This window comes from Notolepis coatsorum, assembly GCF_963971535.1.
Source record: "Notolepis coatsorum genome assembly, chromosome: 13".
NCBI lineage: Eukaryota > Metazoa > Chordata > Actinopteri > Aulopiformes > Paralepididae > Notolepis > Notolepis coatsorum.
Window position 1 is genome coordinate 52,883,331 of NC_140177.1, and position 22,915 is coordinate 52,906,245.

At 42.9% G+C, this 22,915-nt stretch overlaps 1 protein-coding gene across 1 annotated transcript in view; it reads left to right on the forward strand.

Annotated features, from left to right (window-relative positions):
• cacna1eb (calcium channel, voltage-dependent, R type, alpha 1E subunit b) overlaps positions 1 to 22,915 on the forward strand; it is a gene marked incomplete at its 3' end in the record, with an annotated part of 180,761 nt that overhangs the window by 71,264 nt on the left and 86,582 nt on the right. Inside the window, exons 6-16 of the mRNA XM_084327663.1 lie at positions 1,005 to 1,187; positions 4,977 to 5,167; positions 9,278 to 9,381; positions 10,163 to 10,278; positions 17,876 to 17,929; positions 18,893 to 18,967; positions 19,581 to 19,790; positions 20,299 to 20,411; positions 20,698 to 20,810; positions 21,000 to 21,131; positions 22,274 to 22,343. Coding sequence (XP_084183789.1) covers positions 1,005 to 1,187; positions 4,977 to 5,167; positions 9,278 to 9,381; positions 10,163 to 10,278; positions 17,876 to 17,929; positions 18,893 to 18,967; positions 19,581 to 19,790; positions 20,299 to 20,411; positions 20,698 to 20,810; positions 21,000 to 21,131; positions 22,274 to 22,343 — 1,361 coding nt within the window. The remainder of the gene's footprint in view (positions 1 to 1,004; positions 1,188 to 4,976; positions 5,168 to 9,277; positions 9,382 to 10,162; positions 10,279 to 17,875; positions 17,930 to 18,892; positions 18,968 to 19,580; positions 19,791 to 20,298; positions 20,412 to 20,697; positions 20,811 to 20,999; positions 21,132 to 22,273; positions 22,344 to 22,915) is intronic.

Below are 22,915 nucleotides of genomic sequence, written 5' to 3' on the forward strand. Positions count from 1 at the left end.
CTAACGTTAATGTTACTAATCCTGCGGCCACACTTTATTTAAAAACAGCCAATCAAATCCCCATCAATGGAAAATTAACCCGCCCATACCCATGCTGATTGGTGCTTGTGCAAGACTAGAAAGCGGGGTTCTTTGATTAAACATCTGCTATCAGAAGAATAGACAGTCAGAAAAAAAGTTTTTACTTTAACTTTTTAGTATTTAAGTACATTTAAAAGTAGAAACTTAATCAAGTGTGTTTTTAGCCAGATACTCTGACTTTTACTTGAGTAAGATTTTGAGAAGGTACCCATACTTTCACTTAAGTATAATTTCTGGGTACTTTTTACACCCCTGCTTATAGAACAACACAAATAACACAATCAGACTAGAGGCTAGGGCTGGGAGGTAAACCTGAATATGAAGGTATACCTGAAGAAGGTCATGGGGGCCATGTAAAGATATGGATTTTTACAATACCGCCATCCACAATATTATAATACATGTCATAAAAACAGTATTGTATTACAAGAAGAAGATATAACGAAGTTGTCATATCACATTGTAATTTGTACTGGAAAACGAAATACCATCAAAACTAAGAAAAATATTGTGATATTTGCAAAGCAAATATGTATTATTATCGATTCTACATAAATCAGGCACAGAACATACACTTATAATGCATTTGCATACAGTAGTACACAGTAGTATTTCACATTTCTTGGAGTTTTGGTCCAGGGTTGTAATACATTTAATTCTACAACTTCCCTTCCTAAAGGGTTCAGACAAACAAGTGCCTCTACCATCACACCAACATAATAAGTTAGGAGTTAGGGCTCTTAGTTTTGCCTGGATAAATGGTATTTGACGGTATTTTGTACCGTATGTGCGTGTGTGTGTGTATGTGTATGTGTGTGTGTGTGTGTGTGTGTGTGTGTGCGTGCGTGCGTGTGTGTGAGTGTGTGCGTGTGCGCGCGCGCGTGTGTGTGTGTGTGTGTGTGTGTGTGCGCGTATACCCCCAGGTCTACAGATAGTGCTGAAGTCCATCATGAAGGCCATGGTCCCGCTGCTCCAGATTGGTTTGCTCTTGTTCTTTGCCATCCTGATGTTCGCCATCATCGGCCTGGAGTTCTACAGCGGGAAGCTCCACCACACCTGCCTGGCCTCTGCTGACATCCTCGGTGGGACGTTCATATTCATATTCTGTAGATATAGATTCTATAGATTTGTATCTGTTTTGATGGACAGAAAAGCTCAGACTCTTGGGTTGATTACAATATAGTTTAATAGATTTCAGATCCCTGAATTCAACATGATATATCATCGGCAGTTTCTTTTCATATACGTTTCTTGATTATAGTAAACCGGTTGTATAAAAGAGCTTGTACTCTGAGCCTTCAGTCGTACCGCAGAAATACATCTAATGTGCAACCGCTACCGTCATGATACCACCGACCATGAACGGCATTAGTTTCCCCTACTTCCTCAAACAAGATAAGAATCCTATTATGCTATGTTGTTATTGTTACTTATAATGTACTGTACACACAACTCAACAGCAGCTGGGTGTACTATTAGAGTTGGCACATCCTGCTGGGAAATTTAGCTACCTTTTAATTAGCAACAAATACTCTGTAATTACACCACACACGAGCCAGGCGAGTCGCGACAGTGTTTATGGTCACAGACCACAGTGAAAACAAAGGACTGTTTTCATTTTCACATTTTCAAATGACTGAATGTTGAAATGTAACAAGTGCTTTTCCTTATGACCCACTGAAGCAGACCAGTCAATCTGTCAATTCACCATATTCACAAGGTGACCATTTTGCTCTTATGTCATGCCATCAGATGAATCCCATAATACATCTGATGGCATGACATAAGAGCAAACTGGCTGCTCTGTGAATATGGTCAATAGAATATAATGGCAGACTGAATTGTTCTGAATATAATATTATAGACGTTGGATTGTACATACTAATGCAAAGTCATTGCCAGTTTCGCAAGATGCATGAACAATCAGACCTGGGCCCTGTTTCTTGTACGTGGTTCAACTAAGTCGATCAAGATGTCATTATCCAGCTTCAGTTAACCCGATGTTTGAAGCCGGGATTTTCCTGTTCCACGAAGGTGGATTCAGTCTCGTTAACTCAAGCCAGACTTGCGACTCAGGCTAAATGCGCGCGGCCGCTTTAGGTGAAAAGCCAGCACGTATCGATGGCAGAGATCCTGATTCTCTAACGGCATTGATTGATTAATTGATTTAAGACTTTATTGACAGATTGCAATACGGCTCAATCGCCTCGCCGACAAGTTAAATGCGTTATCTATAGGCTAATTTTAAGTCCCTCATTACCTCAATCAATCAGATTATATTTCTTTAAACTTGCCTGCTGGATTGAATAATCAAATGAGATCTTGCTAGCGAAAATAATTAGTTAACTGTTATACAGAATTACGATACGGCTCTCTTACCCATTGATTTATGTATAGTCAATCTTTAACTTATCTCCAATGTGGTCTAACGGGTTGTTCTTTTGACTTTCACACAGACGACCGGGGTTCGAGACCCTAGTCGTCTCCTTCTTTTTGCAATATAGGAATAATTCAATTTGGTGCACGTTGAGAGCTATATAAAGAATGACATCCTCAATGCATGTAGATTTATAATATTTTAACTTAAAACCAGGCTACTTTGGCGTATAATCATTAATATTATATTCAAAAAAATCATATTGGAAACACTGGGTTTTGAACCCCGGTCGCTGGGTTGGCAGGCTTGAGCACTACCGCTGCACCACTGTGCCAGATGGGATAAATTCATTGTTTATACATTAATGAACGAGAGACCCGTGTTTAGAATATCCTTTGTTTTGAATGAAGTTTATCTCTTTATCCTCATTCATTAATGTGACGTCAACGGCTCATTCAATTTCTCAAATCCGTCAAACAGCGCATCTCATCAGACATCTTAATCCCAGTTACAATTAAAATAACCACATAATGTGTACATTGCACGAGCGAGCGCCACCGTCGCCACGGTATATATAACGTGCATTATTTAGGACAAAGTGAATTTAGTATCAGCATTTTGGGTATATTTTACATTTCAAAAGACCCCTCTGGAAGAATGGAGCACAAGAATGTAATTCAGAATGGTATAACGCAGATCCTAGGCTGTGGGAATAATTTCAGGAAACGAGCTGTCACTTTCTTTGCGGGGGCGTGGCTCTGCGTGATCCGGCTAACTTGAACTTGAACTCTGCTTTCGACCAGGCTCAAACTTTTGGATCTGTTGTCATGGTGATTTGGAAAATCCACGTACATGGAACCGGAAAGTCCGGCTAACTCAGTTATCCAGTTAAAGTTATCCGGCTAACTCAGTTATCCAGGTACAAGAAACAGGGCCCTGGCATTTTACAGTGTGTACGCTTGTAGTTTCCTTTCACTGTTAATGCATACAAACTAGTGCACTGCAACCCTGCCCAAGCACGACAGGGCCCTACCCGACCCGACGGGTTCGGGCTGGGTAGGGCTTTATTTTTAAATAAATTATTCGGGCTTAGCCAGGCCGGGCACCGCCGTTTTAATTTTTATTTTTTTTAATTATTGCGTTTTTTTCTTTTTCTCTCATATAACTAGGGTTATAGGATAACCTTCGTTTCCTTAAGATTCGTTTTCTCTTTTGCGCAAGCTGTCATCAGATAAACATTTGGATGTAATTACCGCAGCGCGCAGGGAGAACTCAGGGGAGAACTCGAGGGAGAACAGTGATGACCCTCAGGTGGATTGATGAACAAATTAACCGGACCGAAGTGGCATTGGTTGTGTTGGAACATAGCCAGTTGGCGAACGTTTTAATTTGTTCTTGGATGTATGTAGCCGGTTGGCGAAGTTTTGTTAACGTTGTTCAACGCGTTGCTGACGTCAACAGCGAAGTGGTGAGTCTGATGTTTATTATTTGCTGAGTGCTGCTGTCCTGTTTTGTTGTGCTTTCATTATGTTGCTCTGCTCGAAATCTGATTTCTGTTTTCTGTTTGTTTGTATAGTGACTGAGTAGGCTATTGTGTCGTGTGTGTGTGTGTGTGTGTGTGTGTGTGTGTGTGTGTGTGTGTGTGTGTGTGTGTGTGTGTCAAAGAAGATTCTATAGCCTTCAATACGTTTTACGAGGCTGTCTAATAAGCGAGCACTGGGACGGCATTCTAATAAGAGCGAAACAGGCTATGTAAATGCTTCTTAGTTTTCAGCGTGATATTATTTAGGCAGACCTATTGGACATTTTCGTTTTTGTTTATTTATTAAGTTAATATATAAAGTGTTTAGAATATTTAAAACAAAAACATTATTTTATATTGGACTATATAATAGAATTTGCGAATCAGGCTATAGAATGGTTTATTAGTTTTCAGCGTGATATGTGTTATTTAGTTAGACCTATTGGACATTTTCGTTTTTGTTTATTTATTAAGTTCATATAAAACGTGTTTCGAATATTTAAAACAAATACACATATTTTTTTTTTTATAATAATAATAATAATTTTTCTTTCTGGTTTAAAATATTATTTACAGTCGGGCTTATTTTCGGGCAGGGCCTGAAGTTCACGGGCTCGGGCTGGGCACGGGCTTCATGTCAAGGCCCTTGCAGACCACTAATACAAACTCTAATGCCTTGTCTCCACTAGCCCAGGTTTAGCCCGTGCTGTGGCCTGTCTGGCACACAGTGAGCTGAGACAGCCACCTTTCACAAGATTCATCATCATGGTGTAGCAGCTTGTGTACCACAGTTGGTGGTGTAAATTCTGAGAGTTTATGAGAGGCACAAACCCAAACATACCATACCGTGCTAGACCATGGCTAGCCCCAGCCAGGCTGAACATAGCTAATGGAGACAAGGCATAAATGTGCCTCAACGTGTGAATTGAAATCACATCAAAATGCACCATCACCTCCTCCCCTAACCTCTGCCCTGTTCTGTTCTTGGGTGTATAGACAACGACACCGTAGACTCCTCTGAGGTGGCGTTTGCGTGTGGGGTGAGGAGGTGTCCTGAGAAGTACGACTGCAAAGACAGCTGGATCGGCCCCAATGACGGAATCACCCAGTTTGACAACATTCTGTTCGCTGTGCTCACGGTCTTCCAGTGCATCACCATGGAGGGATGGACGGCTGTGCTTTATAATGTGAGGAAATGGATACAAAGAAATCACCAAGCTGTTTGATGTATAGATTCCATGCTGTTTAATTGCCTGATGAGTAGCTCTAGCCTGGATCTAGCCTTGTGAAAATCCTGCATTGAATCCTACAGTTATTATAGGAATTTTTAAAAGACTACAGTTATTATAATAATTTTGATTGACCATTATTGAAGGTTTCAGGGGGCTTGGTCCAGGCTATAGTGTCTCCACTCTGAGTACCACAACTATCACTATGTGTTCCAAACAATTCACCTATCTCAAACCTGCCCTCTTTTATTGATCCTCCAATCATGAAATTAAATGAAAATAGCGAGATAAGTGAAACTGTTATGGTTTGTAAACAACCCCAACAGCACGACACAGACAGATAGTTCAGAATTTTGCCAAAACCGAAGGGCGTATTTATTTTCACAAAACAGAAATGTGCAACCACAATGTTAATCCATTTGAGGGGAATGTCCTTTAGCCAAGTTGGGCTCTGCGGCTCTGCAGCACTGCCCTTAGCAGAGTTGACTCTGCGGCTCTGCAGCTCTGCAGCACTGCCCTTAGCAGAGTTGACTCTGCGGCACTGCAGCTTCATGCTATCCCACTCGCGGGGAAAATAGAAACGGAGAATGTCATTAGTTCCAAAACGTAGAAAATACCAGGCAGAGTCCAGTAACAAAACAATCAACACATCTTCAGTGTTTGAGGAAACACACCGGCAGAGTCCAGTAACAAAATAATCAACAATTCTTCAGTGTTTGAGGAAACACACAGGCAGAGTCCAGTAACAAAACAATCAACAATTCTTCAGTGTTTGAGGAAACACACAAAAAACAGACGAAGGCAGTGAGTCCAGGGCAAAAACGAGGATATCAATTCATAGAAAAATAGTCTTCCAAAAGACTCACCAGAAGTAAGGTCAAAGTGGGAAAACGAGGCACGGGTCCACAGAGGCAGAGAGAACACAGCAACAACCTCCAAGGGCGCACTGGAGGAACACGAGAGGGAACAGCAGTAGAGTACGTGGTGACAAAATGACCCGACACTGAATGTTTTGCAAACCTGTGTATAAGAGTCCTCCCGAGGAGCTGATTGGAAACTCCTCTCAGGTGCGTGATGGTAATTGGCGCTGAGAGGTGCGCAGTGCTGGGCCAGCCCTCACAGAAACTTCCCAATTGTTAGATTTCGACCATAATCAGCCAGTATCACCTCTTCCTCTGTGTTCGTGTAGTTTCTGCGTTGTGTTTATCTTTCTCTCCGAAGTCGACCTTCTCATACTGGCTGTACAGCGATGTCATCCCCCTTATATGCAATCCGTAATCATAAGAATTTGACACTGGTTCGGGGGCAGCGTGAGCCTCCCACGCGTTACTCCTCGACACTGAGAGATCAAGCTGCGCAGGTGAAAAGATGCGACTGCTGTTACCTCAAGTACCGGAGGGGACTTGTGCTATGTATGACTTAGTCCACATTGCAGCCGGCTTGTGGGAGGCAAGAAACAGCGTTCGTGACAGGGGAGGGTTGAATTGGATGATACGAAATTGGGATGGGAGAAAAATATAGAAAAATGGGAGAAAAAGTGGATCAAAAAAAAAGAATTTGACACTGGCAACGTGATATCTTTCTTGGAAAAACGTTGTTTATTCCATAAACAAAGCCTCGTAATCAGATGGAAACCAGTTCTGTATTGTCCTTGAAAAGTCTTTGGAAGAAACTAAATTCATTATTCTAATGATCTCTCCTTTCACCCTGCTCGGTGGTCGTCGCGGCCTAGCTGTTATCCAAAAACCTTCCCTGTTGTCGTGCCATGTCAGTCCTCCCCTCCACCCTTCCATGTGAGGGAAGGGGGGGGGGAATTGTTTCAAAGTCTCTGATCAAGCTTCTTCTCGTCTGTGCCTCGTATCTGAATCTAACTTACACCCGGAAGAAACTCACATCATAACGTCTTCGTCATAGCAACGACAGGCCCGGCCCCTCTTCTCGTTGCTATGTGACACGCTGTCTTTTGACCCAAATCACTATGGCAGCGGTGATGTTGATATTAACGTCCTAGCTCCAAACCTGCCTGCTCTCAGTGCAATGTTTTGGTTACGAACCTGCTGAACGACCTTGGCATGCACACACCCTGCTTGCTGCTAACACACTGACTCTCTCTGTTGTCCTCCTCCTCTGAGATGGCTATAAGTAGATGCTGTCATCCACCAATATTTTACATTATATACACATTGAAAAACATAGACATCCTTCACAATGATCCCATTCCCAAGTAGAATCAGAATGTATCTGTGTAACACCAGCTTGATTACTTATTCAACTACTTTTTAGTCATATGTAATTACGTCACTGTACTGTATTATGCTGGCTTTATTTGCACCTAAACAGGACGTTTAAGCCTTCAGAACAGCTATAATCTAACTAGTAATCTGTAGAAAATAATTCTGTATTTCATTCTGTATCCCATAATAGTATCTACTGTATGTTTATTAGACCAACGATGCCTTGGGTCCCACTAATATACCTACTGTATGTTTATTAGACCAACAATGCCTTGGGTCACACTAATGTACCTACAGGGGTGTAACGGTACGTGTATTCGTCTCATACGACACTAGGTGAAACTAGGGTTGCATATTTTAAAAATGTATGCTCAATATCTTTACTTTACTTTACACTGGCTTACTTTGATCTTTAACGTTGAATATCAAGTTTGTATTGCCACATTTAGATGATGAATAAAACGTTGAAACTTGTAAAGGCATGATGACAAGCCGACAGAACAAATGAACAACCGCACACTCTGCACTGGGCTGTTTCTCCCCTCTTCCCCTCCACTTTACTACAGGTGTCCCTGAAACAAAACCATGAATGTTTGTAACACAGCAGGGTCATTAATTTACAATTGGCTGACATTTTTATTTTCTTGTTTGCCTAATAATGTTAACCAATGGAAAGACACAGGGCGGCTACGTGGTGTAGTGGGCAAGGCGCTCGCCACAAAATTCTGGAGACGCTGGGCTCGTCAGTTCGAGCCCAGCGCTCCACATTTGCTTTCAGTTTAGCTGGTCGTCCGTACTAATACACATTGGCCGTATTAGAGGGTGGGAAACTGATGGGTGGGGATCGGGCGTTGTGGACAGCGACTCCTACAGGTCGGTTGGTGCGCCTGCGCAGTAGAATCAGGAAGTGTCGGGGGCATAGCGTGAGCCTCCCACGTGTTACTCCTCGCCACTGAGAGATCGAGCTGCGCAGGTGAAAAGATGCGACTGCTGTTACCTCAAGTACCGGAGGGGACTTGTGCTATGTATGACTTAGTCCACATTGCAGCCGGCTTGTGGGAGGCAAGAAACAGCGTTCGTGACAGGGGAGGGTTGAATTGGATGATACGAAATTGGGATGGGAGAAAAATATAGAAAATGGGAGAAAAAGTGGATAAAAAAAAGAAAACCAATGGAAAGACACACACACACACCAACTTTCTTCCACGCTACTTTCCCCTCACGGCTGATCTGAGAAAAGAAAAAGAATGCGCAAACATACATTTGCTGATCTGGACTGGTCCTCTGAGCTCCTCTCCAGTTTAGCTGCTGCAGTGTTTAAATCCAAAATATTGATAAATCCTCTGCCATTGTTGTGTAACATGTAATCTCTTCTCTAGAGTCTTCTTTCTCTGCTTCACGTGAAGTTAAATCTACTCTAGAAGTGAAACTGAAACTTAAAAAGCATACACCGGTGGGGGGTGGAGGCGGTAGGCAATTAATTTACTCAGTGGATTCCTGAACACAGAATGACACCGGTATCACTGACTACCGCGGAAAGCCTAGGTGGAACTAAGTATAATTTAATAAAGAATTATTATATTTAATAATAATAATTAGAATAAATATTATAAATATATAATAATCATTATAAATAATTGTTCCTGTTGTACCGTTACACCCCTAGTACCTACTGTATGTTTATTAGACCAATGATGCCTTGGGTCCCACTAATATACCTACTGTATGTTTATTAGACCAACGATGCCTTGGGTCCCACTAATATACCTATTGTATGTTTATTAGACCAACGATGCCTTGGGTCCCACTAATATACCTATTGTATGTTTATTAGACCAACGATGCCTTGGGTTCCACGTGGAACTGGATTTACTTCATTCCTCTCATCATCATCGGCTCCTTCTTTGTATTGAACCTAGTTCTGGGAGTTCTCTCTGGGTAAGTAGGGTTTTTACACTTTTTCTCTGTGTGTGTGTGTGTGTGTGTGTGTGTGTGTGTGTGTGTGTGTGTGTGTGTGTGTGTGTGTGTGTGTGTGTGTGTGTGTGTGTGTGTGTGTGTGTGTGTGTGTGTGTGTGTGTGTGTGTGTGTGTGTGTGTGTGTGTGTGTGTGTGTGTGTGTGTGTGTGTAGAATAGGGTTGCGTATTAGCAAGAATGTAGTGACACAACATGTTACAGGAGTTACCATTCAATATATTGTGTTACTATAACATATTGTGATTTTATGTAAAAATATGAAAGAATACACAGTATACACAAAGCCTACTAGTCAAGTAGTAGTAAAGTTTACTTAATTTTTTTTAGTGCAATGTGAATGGAGAAATGATCATTTACAAATGAAATACAAATTCTTGCAGGATACTTTAAGGAAACATTATAGAAAATATGAAAATAAGCAAAGTAAACAGAGACAGTACATGTATTTCTCTCTGCTAGAAGGTTGACATTGTAGGCCTACTATAGTATGTATGGTATGTCATTGAAGGTCTGGAAAAAGTACTGTGAAAAATATCCAGATACTGGCCATCGTCTGGCCATAATATTGTGGACAAAAGTATCACGATACACACACAATAAACGATACACACCCCTAGTGTGGATGTGTGGATGTTTGTGCTTATGCACATTACATGGTCAATGCTTGTGCTTTTATGTGTGTATTGTGGATTAATGGAGTCATTGAGTGGTTGTCATGGCCCTGTCATGGCCTTCCTCTCCCCAGGGAGTTTGCTAAGGAGAGGGAGAGGGTGGAGAACAGACGGGCCTTCATGAAGTTACGACGTCAGCAGCAGGTGGAGAGAGAGCTGAGCGGCTACCGCGCCTGGATTGACCGAGCAGGTACTGTAGAGCAAAACAGTCACTTATATGCCGTTGCTGTCGGGTGAAATCCTTGTATATCTCCAATTCTAGTGATTTGTCGTGTTTACATGGTTCTCTATGTTATGAGCAAGTGTCATGACCTTAACACTTTCAGAGCCCTTGCTTAACCTTGATTTATCCCGTTGAATGCCCACCATCCACTTCAATGTTAGCATTAAAAACGCCTAATCTATGTTTTAAATTATGTGTCGAATCTGCCCGTCGTTTATCAATGACTCGTTTTCCAGTCAACATTGTCGAAGCGGATTGTTTTTTTATCGGTTCATTTTCGTTTTATAGCATTTTGAAAACTCGTTTTCAAGGAAAATATAAAGATTCCCTCATAAACGGCATTTATTGGAATATTCTCGAATACACTAGACACGTTGTCATTTTTCGGCCTATTTATGAATCGTTTTCAAATAAACGCTAGATAAAAGTAAAACGTTCCTACATCCTGAACGATAGCTAATCGATGTTGAATGGGCCATAGTAATGTCAATTTAGCAATACAATTAAAAAAGTTATAGCCCTGCAAAGTAAGTGAACATCTCCATAGACAAATAGAGCTGGCAGACTGGCTACAAGGATGGATATAAGCGTGGCAGAGAAAGGGTTAATTCCAAGTCAACAGCACTGGTACAATGGGTGTGTGTCCGAGGGAAGCAACAGTTGAGGATCAAGAAAAGAGGGTGGAGCTTGAGATAGAAAGGCTAGGTTCCGATATGACGAATATTGATTTTATTATCACTATGGTTGAAATTATGAATGAATGAAGATTTGTTGTTATAATTAGGAAATGTACAAAGGAAACGTCCATCCAGCTCTTGACAGCGAGTGCCAGTTACAGCACATACGTCTTCTATGTACATAGTAATGTAATAGTGAAATACTGTAGGACAATTTGTTGTTGTGATGTGTTTTTGTACCAATGGCCACTTGTTTATTCAATGTACTTGTTTATTCTGATTCTTACATGCAACATAAACAAGTAAAAGCACAGTGAGCTCTCTTTGCGAAAGCACAAAACATATTAGTAACTGCATGTTTTATGAGAGAAAAAGATGATTGACAAAAAAATAATTATTGAAATTAGATTGCCTTGTTGGACACACTTTGTGGAGTTGCTTTGTGGAGCTGCACACACACAGTGCTGTAATGGCAATGTACAGTAGCCTATACTGTATGTCTCCCACGCAAAGGAGAGGGTGAGGAAAAAGGTGAGACTGACTCACTGACTCAAATGTGGTGTGTGTGTGTGTGTGTGTGTGTGTGTGTGTGTGTGTGTGTGTGTGTGTGTGTGTGTGTGTGTGTGTGTGTGTGTGTGTGTGTGTGTGTGTGTGTGTGTGTGTGTGTGTGTGTGTGTGTGTGTGTGTGTGTGCAAGTGCAGGAAGAGAGAGTGAGAGCAGACAGAGAGAGAGAGAGAATTAGTGAGTGAGTGCGTATATGCATTAGACAGAAGTGCTCTGTCTCTAAAGGGGCTAATTCAGGCCCCTTAACGTGAAGAAGAACCCCACTGGTCAGGTTTAGCTGATGAGTAAGAACCCATTAGCACTGGGTCCACGCTAGAGGATGAAATTTTTTCGGGATTCCCACGGGATGGGAGTAAAATTCACTTTGAATCACGTGATTGGGCAGGACCGGGAGTAAACGTCAACGGGAGCAGAAGGGAGTGGGAACTATGACAACAAAATCAATGGGATTCGGGCGGGAGTCGGAGGGAGTGGGATCAGTCTCTGTGGGAGTGGGAGGGAGTGGGAAGGAGCGGGAGTCAAAATCCACTCACATGTCAGCCTCTCCACGCACACACACACACGCATGCGCACACACACACACACACACACACACACACACACACACACACACACACACACACACACACACACACACACACACACACACACACACACACACACACACACACACACACACACACACACACACACACACACACACACACATTTTAACATCTTTATTTGTGTTCACATTTTAGACAGAATTCTTTGAACATAAACAATAATAGATGCACAAACAAATCTTGGAATCTCAAAATGACATAAATATCTAGTCCAAGTCTTCAAATACAGGAAGCAGTGTCTCCTCCAAATGTGGCGACTGCCAATTATCACAGATATACAGACACATTTTCCCAATGCCTCAGCTTTTGACTTGGACACTCCTGCCATCTGCAGCCCTCTCACAACTAATCTATGGACATTACCTAGGCAACCAAATATACAGTAAATACCAGTAATTTACATCTCTTCTAGACTGTAATCAAAAGTACACACACACACCACCCCCCCACACACACACACGCCTGCATGCACACACGCATGCATGCACACACACACACACACACACACACACACACACACACACACACACACACACACACACACACACACACACACACACACACACACGCACACATACACACGCACACACACACACACACACACACACACCCACAGGTGCTGGCTAGCGTTGGCTAACTAGCTACTGTTGTTCCGTGAGCTAACGTTAGCTACCTAGCTAACGTTACTGTTTAAACAAAATGACCCAGTCAACAATTCACTTTAGTTTAATACATGAGGCATTGTCTAACGTTATCTAGCTGGCTAGCTACTGATAGCTCCTGATATCAACGTCTGATATCATCAGTTTGGCATTCGTTTTCGCAGGTGCTGGCTAGCGTTGGCTAACTAGCTATCGTTCCGTGAGCTAACGTTAGTACCTAGCTAACGTTACTGTTTAAACAAAAATGTTAATAAATGGGAGCTTCCTCAAACAGCCATCTCTTTCCCGACAATCCCCTCTGTGCACGAACCCTTACATATGGTAATTAAACATTAAAACACCTGCGGCAGGGCGGTCAGGTGGCGTAGCGGAGATTGCGCTCGTCACCAATGCAGGAGATGCTGGGTTCGAGCCCAGCTCTCGGCGTTGCCACCAGCTTGGCTGGCCGTTCACACTAATACAATTGGCAGTATTAGGGGGTGGGGAAGCTGGCGGGTGGGAATCTGGCATTGTGGACAGCGACGCCTACAGGTCAGGTCTCGCCGCTTGCTAAGCGGGGCAGGACTTGGTGGAGATAGCGTGCCCTCCCACGCATTACACTTCACCAATGAGAGTCCTCGCTGCCAAGTGAAAAAACGTCACTGGCTGTCGGCGCACGTCTCGGAGGAAGCGTGCGATCGACTCGGGACGCCCTTGTACCGACTCGTAGGAGAACATGCATACAGCAGCCAGGTAGGGGAGGGGGGGGGTATTGGCACAACGACTAATTGGGACGGGGAGAAAATCAAAAAAAAATATAGGCTTATAGTCCAGTGCGGCTTATATATGTACACATCATTCAATTTAGCTGCTGCGGCTTATATTCAGGTGCGCCTTATAGTCCGAAAATTACGGTATATATTCTAATCTTTTTTTTATTAACGTTTTTTTTCCCTTTTCGAGTAATACACGATCAATCGAGTATAGCATGCGATCAATCCATCTGGATTTTTCTTTAAAATGCCCATCCCTAATCAGAATCCATGTAATGTTGCCATTTACCTAGCCAAAGCTAGATATGTAAAATATGAAAGACTCACACTCACAGCCAGAATCTGTTGGTATTGCTGATTGGCTCGCCTCGAACATGGTATGTTTATAAACAAGAAACAGGTCTATTGATCCCGTGGTGTGTGAGATATAGTGATAGTGGTGCATCCCGTGCTCCTACTACTAGCCTGCTCAAACCAGCTGTGTGCCCATATAGACATATCATACATAGAAACCGCCAGTGGCCGCTGTTACATTGAAAGGTGCATGATTTGTGATGTGTCGCATCAACAACCACAGACAATTTGGCATCTATAAATAACATGTCTGTAAAATTATTATTATTATTTTTTAAACACGAAAGGTTGGGCGGCACTTGCAAGTGCAGATGGACCGGCCCACCGGGAAAATTCCCGAATTTCCCGATGGCCAGTCCGCAGGGGTGTAAAGTACTTGAGTAATTGTACTTCGTTACAATACGTAAGTACTGTTTTTGGGGAATTTTACTTTACTCGAGTATTATTAGGTTTGTATACTTGTACTTTTACTCAATTACATTTCAGAGAAAAAAAACACACCTTTTACTCCTTACATTTAAAATGCAGACCTACAAAGTACAAATCTCGCAGGTCCAACCATTTTAATTAGTATATTTGTTTCTCTGGCCGAACTAACGTTAACGTTATTAATCCTGCGGCCTCGCTTTATTTAAAAGCCAATCAAATCCCCATCAATGGAAAATTAACCCACCCATACCCATGCTGATTGGTCCTTGTGCAAGACTAGAATGCGGGGATCTTTGATTAAACACCTGCTATCAGAAGAATAGACAGTCAGAAAAAAGGTTTTTACTTTAACTTTTTAGTACTTAAGTACATTTAAAAGTAGAAACTTACTCAAGTGTGTTTTTAGCCAGATACTCTTTTATACTTTTACTTGAATAAGATTTTGAGACGGTACCCATAGGCCTACTTTCACTTAAGTATAATTTCTGGGTAGGCCTACTTTTTACACCCCTGCCAGTCCGCGCCTGGCATAGTGTTATTCACTGTTTGACTGCCACACTGTTTTTCCATCTGTACTCCCTGGCTCATATGAAATGAAATATGTATACTCCAACAGGGAAAAAAACGTTTAGTTCTTCGTTCCTGATCCCATGCTAAAAACCATGGGGGGGGGGGGTCTCTTCGCGGAATCGTTTTCTGGGATCATTACAAAGGCATGTTTTATGATGGGGTTCAGAGTATCGGGGAAGATACTCCACTCCTTCTATTCCGGGGCTGTAGAGAGCATTCTGACTGGAAACATCTCTGCCTGGTTTGGAAACAGCACGGCCCAGGACAGGAAGGCCCTATAGAGAGTAGTGCGCTCAGCAGAGCGTACTATTGGTATTGCACTACCACCCCTGCAGGACTTAACAGGAGGTATAACAGGAGGTGCAAATCCAGAGCCTGCAGAATAATGAAAGACCCCCACCACCCCAACAACAGCCTGTTCAAGCTGCTGCATAGGCAAGCGCCTATGCACATACGCAGCAAGAACAGAGAGACTAAGGCTCAGCTTCTTCCCCCAGGCAATCAGAACATTGAACACTGAACTCTCCACACACAAGTACACATGAGCACACACATACACACAACACACATGCTGCATTCACTCACAAACAAACGGTTACTTTAAACAAAATGGAAAGGACACTTTAAAGGAACGAGGAAAATAAAGGACACTTTAAGGAAAGAACTGATGTGGTTCTTGTATAGTATAGTTTAGAAATAGCGAGTATACTGTAGCATAAGGATATAGAGTAAGGAAAAAATCTCAGGACTTTAGCTATTAGTCTATTTTATCATGCTATTTTATCATGCCTATTTTTTGTCGATTTTATTACCTGTTTATTATGTCTATTTTATTATTTAGTATTATTGCACAATCAAATTGGGCATGGCCACCCGCATTTCACTGTATGCCCTGGTATGTATGTGACAAATAAACCTCTTGAATATTGTATGTACTTTATGTACTTTGTATATTTATGAATTTTCTAAAAATATGGGTATGGCTTAAGCGGTTACAAAAGTACTTTAACACATTCGGGGCCATTGGGATGAGTCTAATTAATGTCAAGAGGACCGGGGAATGCAAACAAACGTGGGGCTGTTTGTACAGCTAAATCTATACTTTATAGTATTGCTATCTGTCCATTCTCATTGTCAATTGAGTCCATAAACCGTCCCTTCAAAATGGCTTAAAGAAAAAAAAATTCATCAATAGGTTCTCGTTCTATAGCGCCGTGAATATAAGCGTTATACGGGATTTGGGACTAGTATATTTTCTGGAAGGCTAGATATAGGGCTAATAGCTGCTAACGTTATATCCAATGGCATTTCCGTTTTACAGATGCTACAGAAATAACTCAAACTGCATATGACGGCACGATCCCAAAGCATGTATGCATGAAAGGGGGGGCGGGGGACGTCGTTTCTGATTATCGATTACCAATAACCGCGTTAGCCTCACAGGCCGAACGCCTGGTTGAGTATCATAATAATGCCCGATTGGGCTGTACTTTACGTGAAAAAGATCTTACCGTGGTCCGGGCTGATCCCCCCGAGAATTTCCCCGTTATCGATTTCCATCTGGTAGATCGATATGTCCATTGGCTGATGATAAATCCCCTTATTGCATGGTGAAATCTGCGATCCGAAACGTAATCCAAGCTACATGCTGCACATCCAGAATCCTGCTACTGAAATCTCCATTGAAAGTAAAAAAAATAAAAATACTGATCCGTTCAGCCACACACATTATCGCAATAGCGCCCCTAAGAGGATCTGGCCGGTATTGCACCTTCTCGAATTCATAGAGTAGGGTAAATCTGCATTGCCGCTCGGCGACCTTGAATAGGTTATTAACACTTTGAGAGCCAGTCCGTGTTTTCCTTTTTACCCCCTTGAATGCCCAAATCCACTCCAATGTTAACATTAATATCGCCTAATCTATGTTTTAAATTATGGCTATGTGTCTAATCTGCTTGTCGCTTATCAAAGACTCATTTTCCAGTCAACATTGTCAAAGCAGATCGTTTTTTTATCGCTTCATTTCCGTTTGATAGCATTTTGAAAATCACTCGTTTTCGCGGAAAAAACAACACATTCTATGATAATCACCTTTTACTGTAATATTCTAGAACGTTGTCATTTGTCGGCCTATTTATGAATCGTTTTCAAATAAACGCTAGATAATCGATAGTATATGTGTGCGCACGCTCGCTCGTGCCGCGCGCTGATAATCGCTGCTCTTATTTCCTGATGGCTTTTACAGTCAAAACAGCCATATCACATATAGGGGAAACGCTTATATATCCGTGAAAACGAGTCTGATTATACTAAGACTGATAACATAGATTCCTTACCTGAGATCAGATGGTATCCAAATGGATTATTCCAATTCCTGATCACCATTCGAAAAAATCGATCATTGTATTGATCAACCGTGTATACAGTAGAACACATAATCCCCGCTGCTCTTCAGGCTCCGGAGTGATGCCGGTCGATGCCGGCTGCGTGAGTGAGACGTAAAATGTGGAGTCAGAAATCATTTCTCCCATTCACTTTCATTGAGTCCAATCCAAAAGGGTGATTTACCATCTGGGAGACGATAGGGGGCGCTTTTTCACATCTGAGCGCCTGGTGTGACTGGATCTCCAACGGTAGGCTCGCTTGATGTAATATGATTTCAGATCGCTAATATAAAAAAAACGAATAAAATGAATATTCTTGTGAGTGGGCATTCAACCCGGGGGGGTAATAACACGAGAAAACTCGTGGGTGGCATTCAAAGTGTTAAAATGGAATAAAAGCAATAACAACTTCCCACGGATATATCCGTGCCTCTGTCCACAATGGGTGGAATCGAAACACGGAGATCTCCGTGCTTGGGCGGGAATGTGTTAAGAAAGACACTGATACTGTAAAAAAATTATAATAATTAAAGTGTATAACCTCCGATTTGATTATGTGTTTTACAGAGGAGGTTATGCTTGCAGAGGAGAATAAGAATTCTGGGAGATCAGCTTTGGATGGTAAGATCACACACACACACATGCACACACACGCGCACACACACACACACACACACACACACACACACACACACACACACACACACACACACACACACACACACAGACACAGACACACACAGACACAAGCAAGCTCACACAAATGCGCACGCACACACACCCACACTGACAGGTATGCCCATTGTAGAGTATCTCCTGTTCTTTCATTCATATTCACCTCTCCATGCACACAAAGAACATCATTGGTTGCATGACTGAGAACAGTGAATGTTCAGAAGCGACCTCCCCCGTTAGCACTGGGAGACAAAGCAAGAAGTAGGAAGTGTAAGAAGTAGTAGCGTTGTCTTCCAGTGCTGAATAACTGTGACCAATAATAATCAATAATTCTACAGTTAGCTTATTCTCAACGTTGGCAGCTCTTTAACCTGCTTTAACCTGCGTAAGACATTGGGAAGAGAGTGAATACAGGACTCCTTGTCAACAGCAAGCAGATATTATGAGCACCTTTGTCCACCTTGACCTAAAATAATAGAAAACCCACAAACAATTGACCTATCTCGCACACTGCCCTCTTTTCTTGATCCTCCAATCCAAACTAGTTGCTTCGGGGCGGGGCTTGAGATAGGTAATTTGAAGGTGGAATGTGCCAAACTGGGTTAAAGTAAAAACAGCTGCTCAGCTGCTAATTCTCTCTAAACTGAGGACACACCAGTTGTTGTCTTGGCAACAGAAAAGTGAAAAGGCTTGGCGTGTGCTTTTAATGGTCGTACAGCCTTCTGTCTATTTACTGGGCCTTTTTCATACTCTCTTCTTTTTCTTTTTCCTATGCTAGACGTGACTTATTTCTGTCTGTTCGCCAACCGGTATGTTTTTATTGATAGCCATTAAAATATTTCCAGGGGATTGAACAATACCTTGAGCATATGCGTCCTCGTTACCTTTAATTATGTGCAATGTGTTCAGTGCTGAAGCGAGCCACCAGCAAGAAGACTGGCGCACGCAGAACAGCTCCAGGGGAAGGGTTCGCTGACACTGCAGGTGAGTGATGTGTCATGGTTCTGCTATGTCAGTGCTCCTTCCTCTCTGTTCTCTTCCCCACTCAAGCATAGTAACAGACACAATATTTCTGACACTGGGAATACATTCCCTGAGATCCATATGTCCCTAGATACCAAGAACATGCAAATGGCCCTAAGTGGAGTAATCTTCCATGTACCTTTAGGTGAATTTTCTGAAAATGGCTAGGGCTTAAGAGGTTAATGATATAATTAAATTCCTTGCTTAGCCACGCCTAACTGCAACCTATAGTAACAAGGAAAGGGAGAGTTACTTATTCTAAATGGTCACATACTGTAACTATGTTCACATACTTTTTAGGTGTTTACTATAATTCACATGGGATCCCAAATTACATGAGAGCCAATCTCATCTTGCCCGGGGCTTTTTCCAGAGCAGCTGCTCAGCGGTTGACATGGTAGTTGTAGACTACTGGCCATCTCCCAGGTGTGAATGTGTGTTACTGTAACTGTGCGAGTGTGAAGCATTCCTTGCTGAAAAAAGAACACAAATCTTCACTGGATGAAGAAAGGATAAAATAAAAAACCACACACACACCTTTTCTCTGCGTCTCTCTCTCGCCTCTCCCCTACAGGCATGTCTCGGTCGAGGGTGAACTTCCGTAGCGGACGCCGGGGTCCCGCCGCCTACCTGAGGCGTAAGGAGCGCATGCTACGCATCTCTATCCGCCGCATGGTGAAGACAAACAGCTTCTACTGGACCGTCCTCAGCCTGGTGGCCCTCAACACCATCTGCGTGGCCATCGTCCACCACAACCAGCCCGACTGGCTGTCCGTCTTTCTCTGTAGGTCTCAAACTTCAGCTGGGTTCTTAGAAAAAAGTGATTTAATCGTGTATTAACTCTTGTGTGAAACAAGTGGGGGCGACAGTGGCTCGGGAGGTAGAGCAGTCGTCTGGTAATCCGGAGGTTCCCGGTTCGATTCTCGCTCCTCTCGGGCAGCGCGTCCAAGTGTCCTTGAGCAAGACACTTAACCCCTAACTGCTCACGAAGAGCAGGTTGGCACCTTGCATGGTTGCCTCTGCCTCTGTGAGTAACAAATTGTAAAGCGCTTTGGACAAAAGTGCTATATAAATGCACCATTTACCATTTACCAAGTGAAAATATCTGCCAACAAGGTGAGATAATCTCACTTGTTCCAAATGCAAATGAGCTTGTTTGAAGAATGTTATTGAAACAAGTGATAATTATGCGGAAACACAGAAAACAAGCTTGTTTGTATCATAGCCTGTTGTTCTGGCAAACACCTGTCGGCGCCTGTTTACATCAACGCACTTTGTCTTCTCCTCTCCAGACTATGCAGAGTTTGTTTTCCTGGGGCTGTTCCTGGTAGAGATGTTCCTGAAGACGTACGGCTTGGGTTTACGACTGTACTTCCACTCAGCTTTCAACCGCTTCGACTGCGGGGTGAGTTCATCATCCATCTCTGTCGGACTCCGCATGAAGACCGGAAAATGTGGACTAGCACCCGGAGGAATTCTCATTGATGTCATAAAAACCAAATGAGAAATGTCTGACGCACACAAAAAAAAAAGAGGAATCTGGGTAATTGGGGGAGGATAGATAAACGCTGTAGAATAAAGTCATTATCTATAATAAAGCTGCTATTCTTGGCGTGTCAAATTAAATAGTGATTTATATTCAGACATTTCTGGGATGCTGATTGTTGTACGGCGTCAACCATCCCGTGCAGGTCATCTTTGGCAGCATCTTCGAGGTGGTGTGGGGATTCTTCCGGCCTGGAATGTCCTTTGGCATCAGTGTTCTGAGGGCACTCCGACTCCTGCGCATATTCAAGATCACCAAGTGAGTGGGATGAAATAGCAACCTCTTATTCAGTGCCTCTCATTTCATGTGTGATAACTCTAGATGAGATTAATTATTCAACGTGATATATTCCTGTCCTGCTCTTACGAGGGTCTCCTGGCGAAGAGCCTCGGGGTCCCAGTAGGGCTCCCCCTGTTTTAAATAAAAGAGTAATTTTTTCTTGGTCAGATACTGGGCATCTCTCAGGAACCTGGTTGTGTCGCTGATGAGCTCCATGAAGTCCATCATCAGCCTGCTCTTCCTGCTCTTTCTGTTCGTCGTGGTGTTTGCCCTGCTGGGTATGCAGCTGTTTGGGGGCAGGTGAGTCTACCTTTATTCGGAGGTGATGAGGCCAACAACTTGCAGATTTGGCTATTATTTTATCTATTCTAGATACATATTCTAGTCTATTTTAGAATGTATCTGTTGTCAAGTTGAAACCTATAAGACCTGTGCTTCACAGGGAGCTCCAGTAGCTCACCACGTACCGCGAGCGCTATTTCAGCGCCGTGGACAACCGTGCTTGTCACGGATCTGGGGCTTAGCGAGTTCGAATCCCGACTGCAGCCGTGCCTTTCCCAGAGTGTCCTCCCCCCCATCTGAACCCTTTCAGCCTGTTTCTGTCGGTCATCCTTGACCAGTATAAATGTGATAAACACATAAAAGAGCCAGGGGAATGGCCAAAGTTTACAAAAAAAAAAAAGACCTGTGCTTCACTAGGCAGTGGGCAGTTCCCCGGTGTGAGAATGGGTAGCAGGGACATACGTGCTCAGCTAATCTTCCATGTATGAATAAAACAATAAATAAAGAAAATACTCAGGATCTCAATATATTGGGTTTAATTTAGTTGTTATGCCAATTCCCTGCATGTGTCACGGTCCTGGTCATTGCGCTGCCCTCTGTCGGTATGGGGAGGGTGTAGACTACCACACGTCTCCTTCAATACATGTGGAGTCGCCAGCTGCTTCTTTTCACCTGACAGTGAGGAGTTTCACTGGGAGAGTGTAACACGAGTGGAGGTTCACGCTATCTCCCCCAGATCCCCTTCCTGACCGACCAATACTGTAGGAGTCGCTAATGCAACAACCAGGACTAATATCCTCTCGGGCTTCCCACCCGTGAACACTACCAATTGTGTACGTTGGAAAGCCTGACCAAGCCAAAAGTACCGCTACCGGGAATTGAACCCAGGTCTGCCCAGTATATTTTTACCCACATTATCTGAATGCATGCATTTATTTTACGGTAATTACACACTGGCAAGTGAAAAATGGATCATTCAGTGGTGCCTTTGATGGAGAGGGAAGAAAATGACAGGTCTGGATGAAAATAGCTCCTCCTCCTCCTCCTCCTCTTTCCCTGGTCATATTTGCCCCTGTGTTCTCTCTCTCTCTCTCTCTCTCTCTCTCTCTCTCTCTCTCTCTCTCTCTCTCTCTCTCTCTCTCTCTCTGCCTTCCCTCTAGGTTCATCTTTGAAGATTACACTCCCACCAACTTTGACACGTTTCCGGCTTCCATCATGACAGTGTTTCAGGTTTGCTCCCACAGACCCTCTCCCTCTGCCTGCTCTCCTTGACACATTGCACCCTAGGATATTTTTCGCCCCAAGGCGAAGCTTAAACAACTGTGCTCAACAGCGCTCTTCCACCCCCCTGCCTCTGCTATCATCCCACACATCCATGCTCACATATGCACATGAATATCATGAAAGAATGATCTATGGCTATGCAGTTGAAACAAACTGCAGCAAGACATCCACAGCATAATTGAACTAGCCTGACGTTGTCGGGAGACATAGTTGTGTCCTAGAGTATATGCCTCATTTGGGTACAAAAGCACACACAAACATTTGATGGCCTTGGTGAAGTGAAAGTCACACTCATAACAAATGCTCATGCCCACTGATGTTTGACACAGGCCATTGAAGGACGTTGTGGCCTGCATCGCACCCTGCCATGGATTTACAGAAAGAAATTATATTAACTCGATGCCATATACAAAAACATGGCATTAGCATTGCCTGGTACAATGTTAAATGTTCATACTGTGATTAATTTGACATCAACATCCAATTAGCCCTTCTATTCATCTCACAATCCGCTTTCC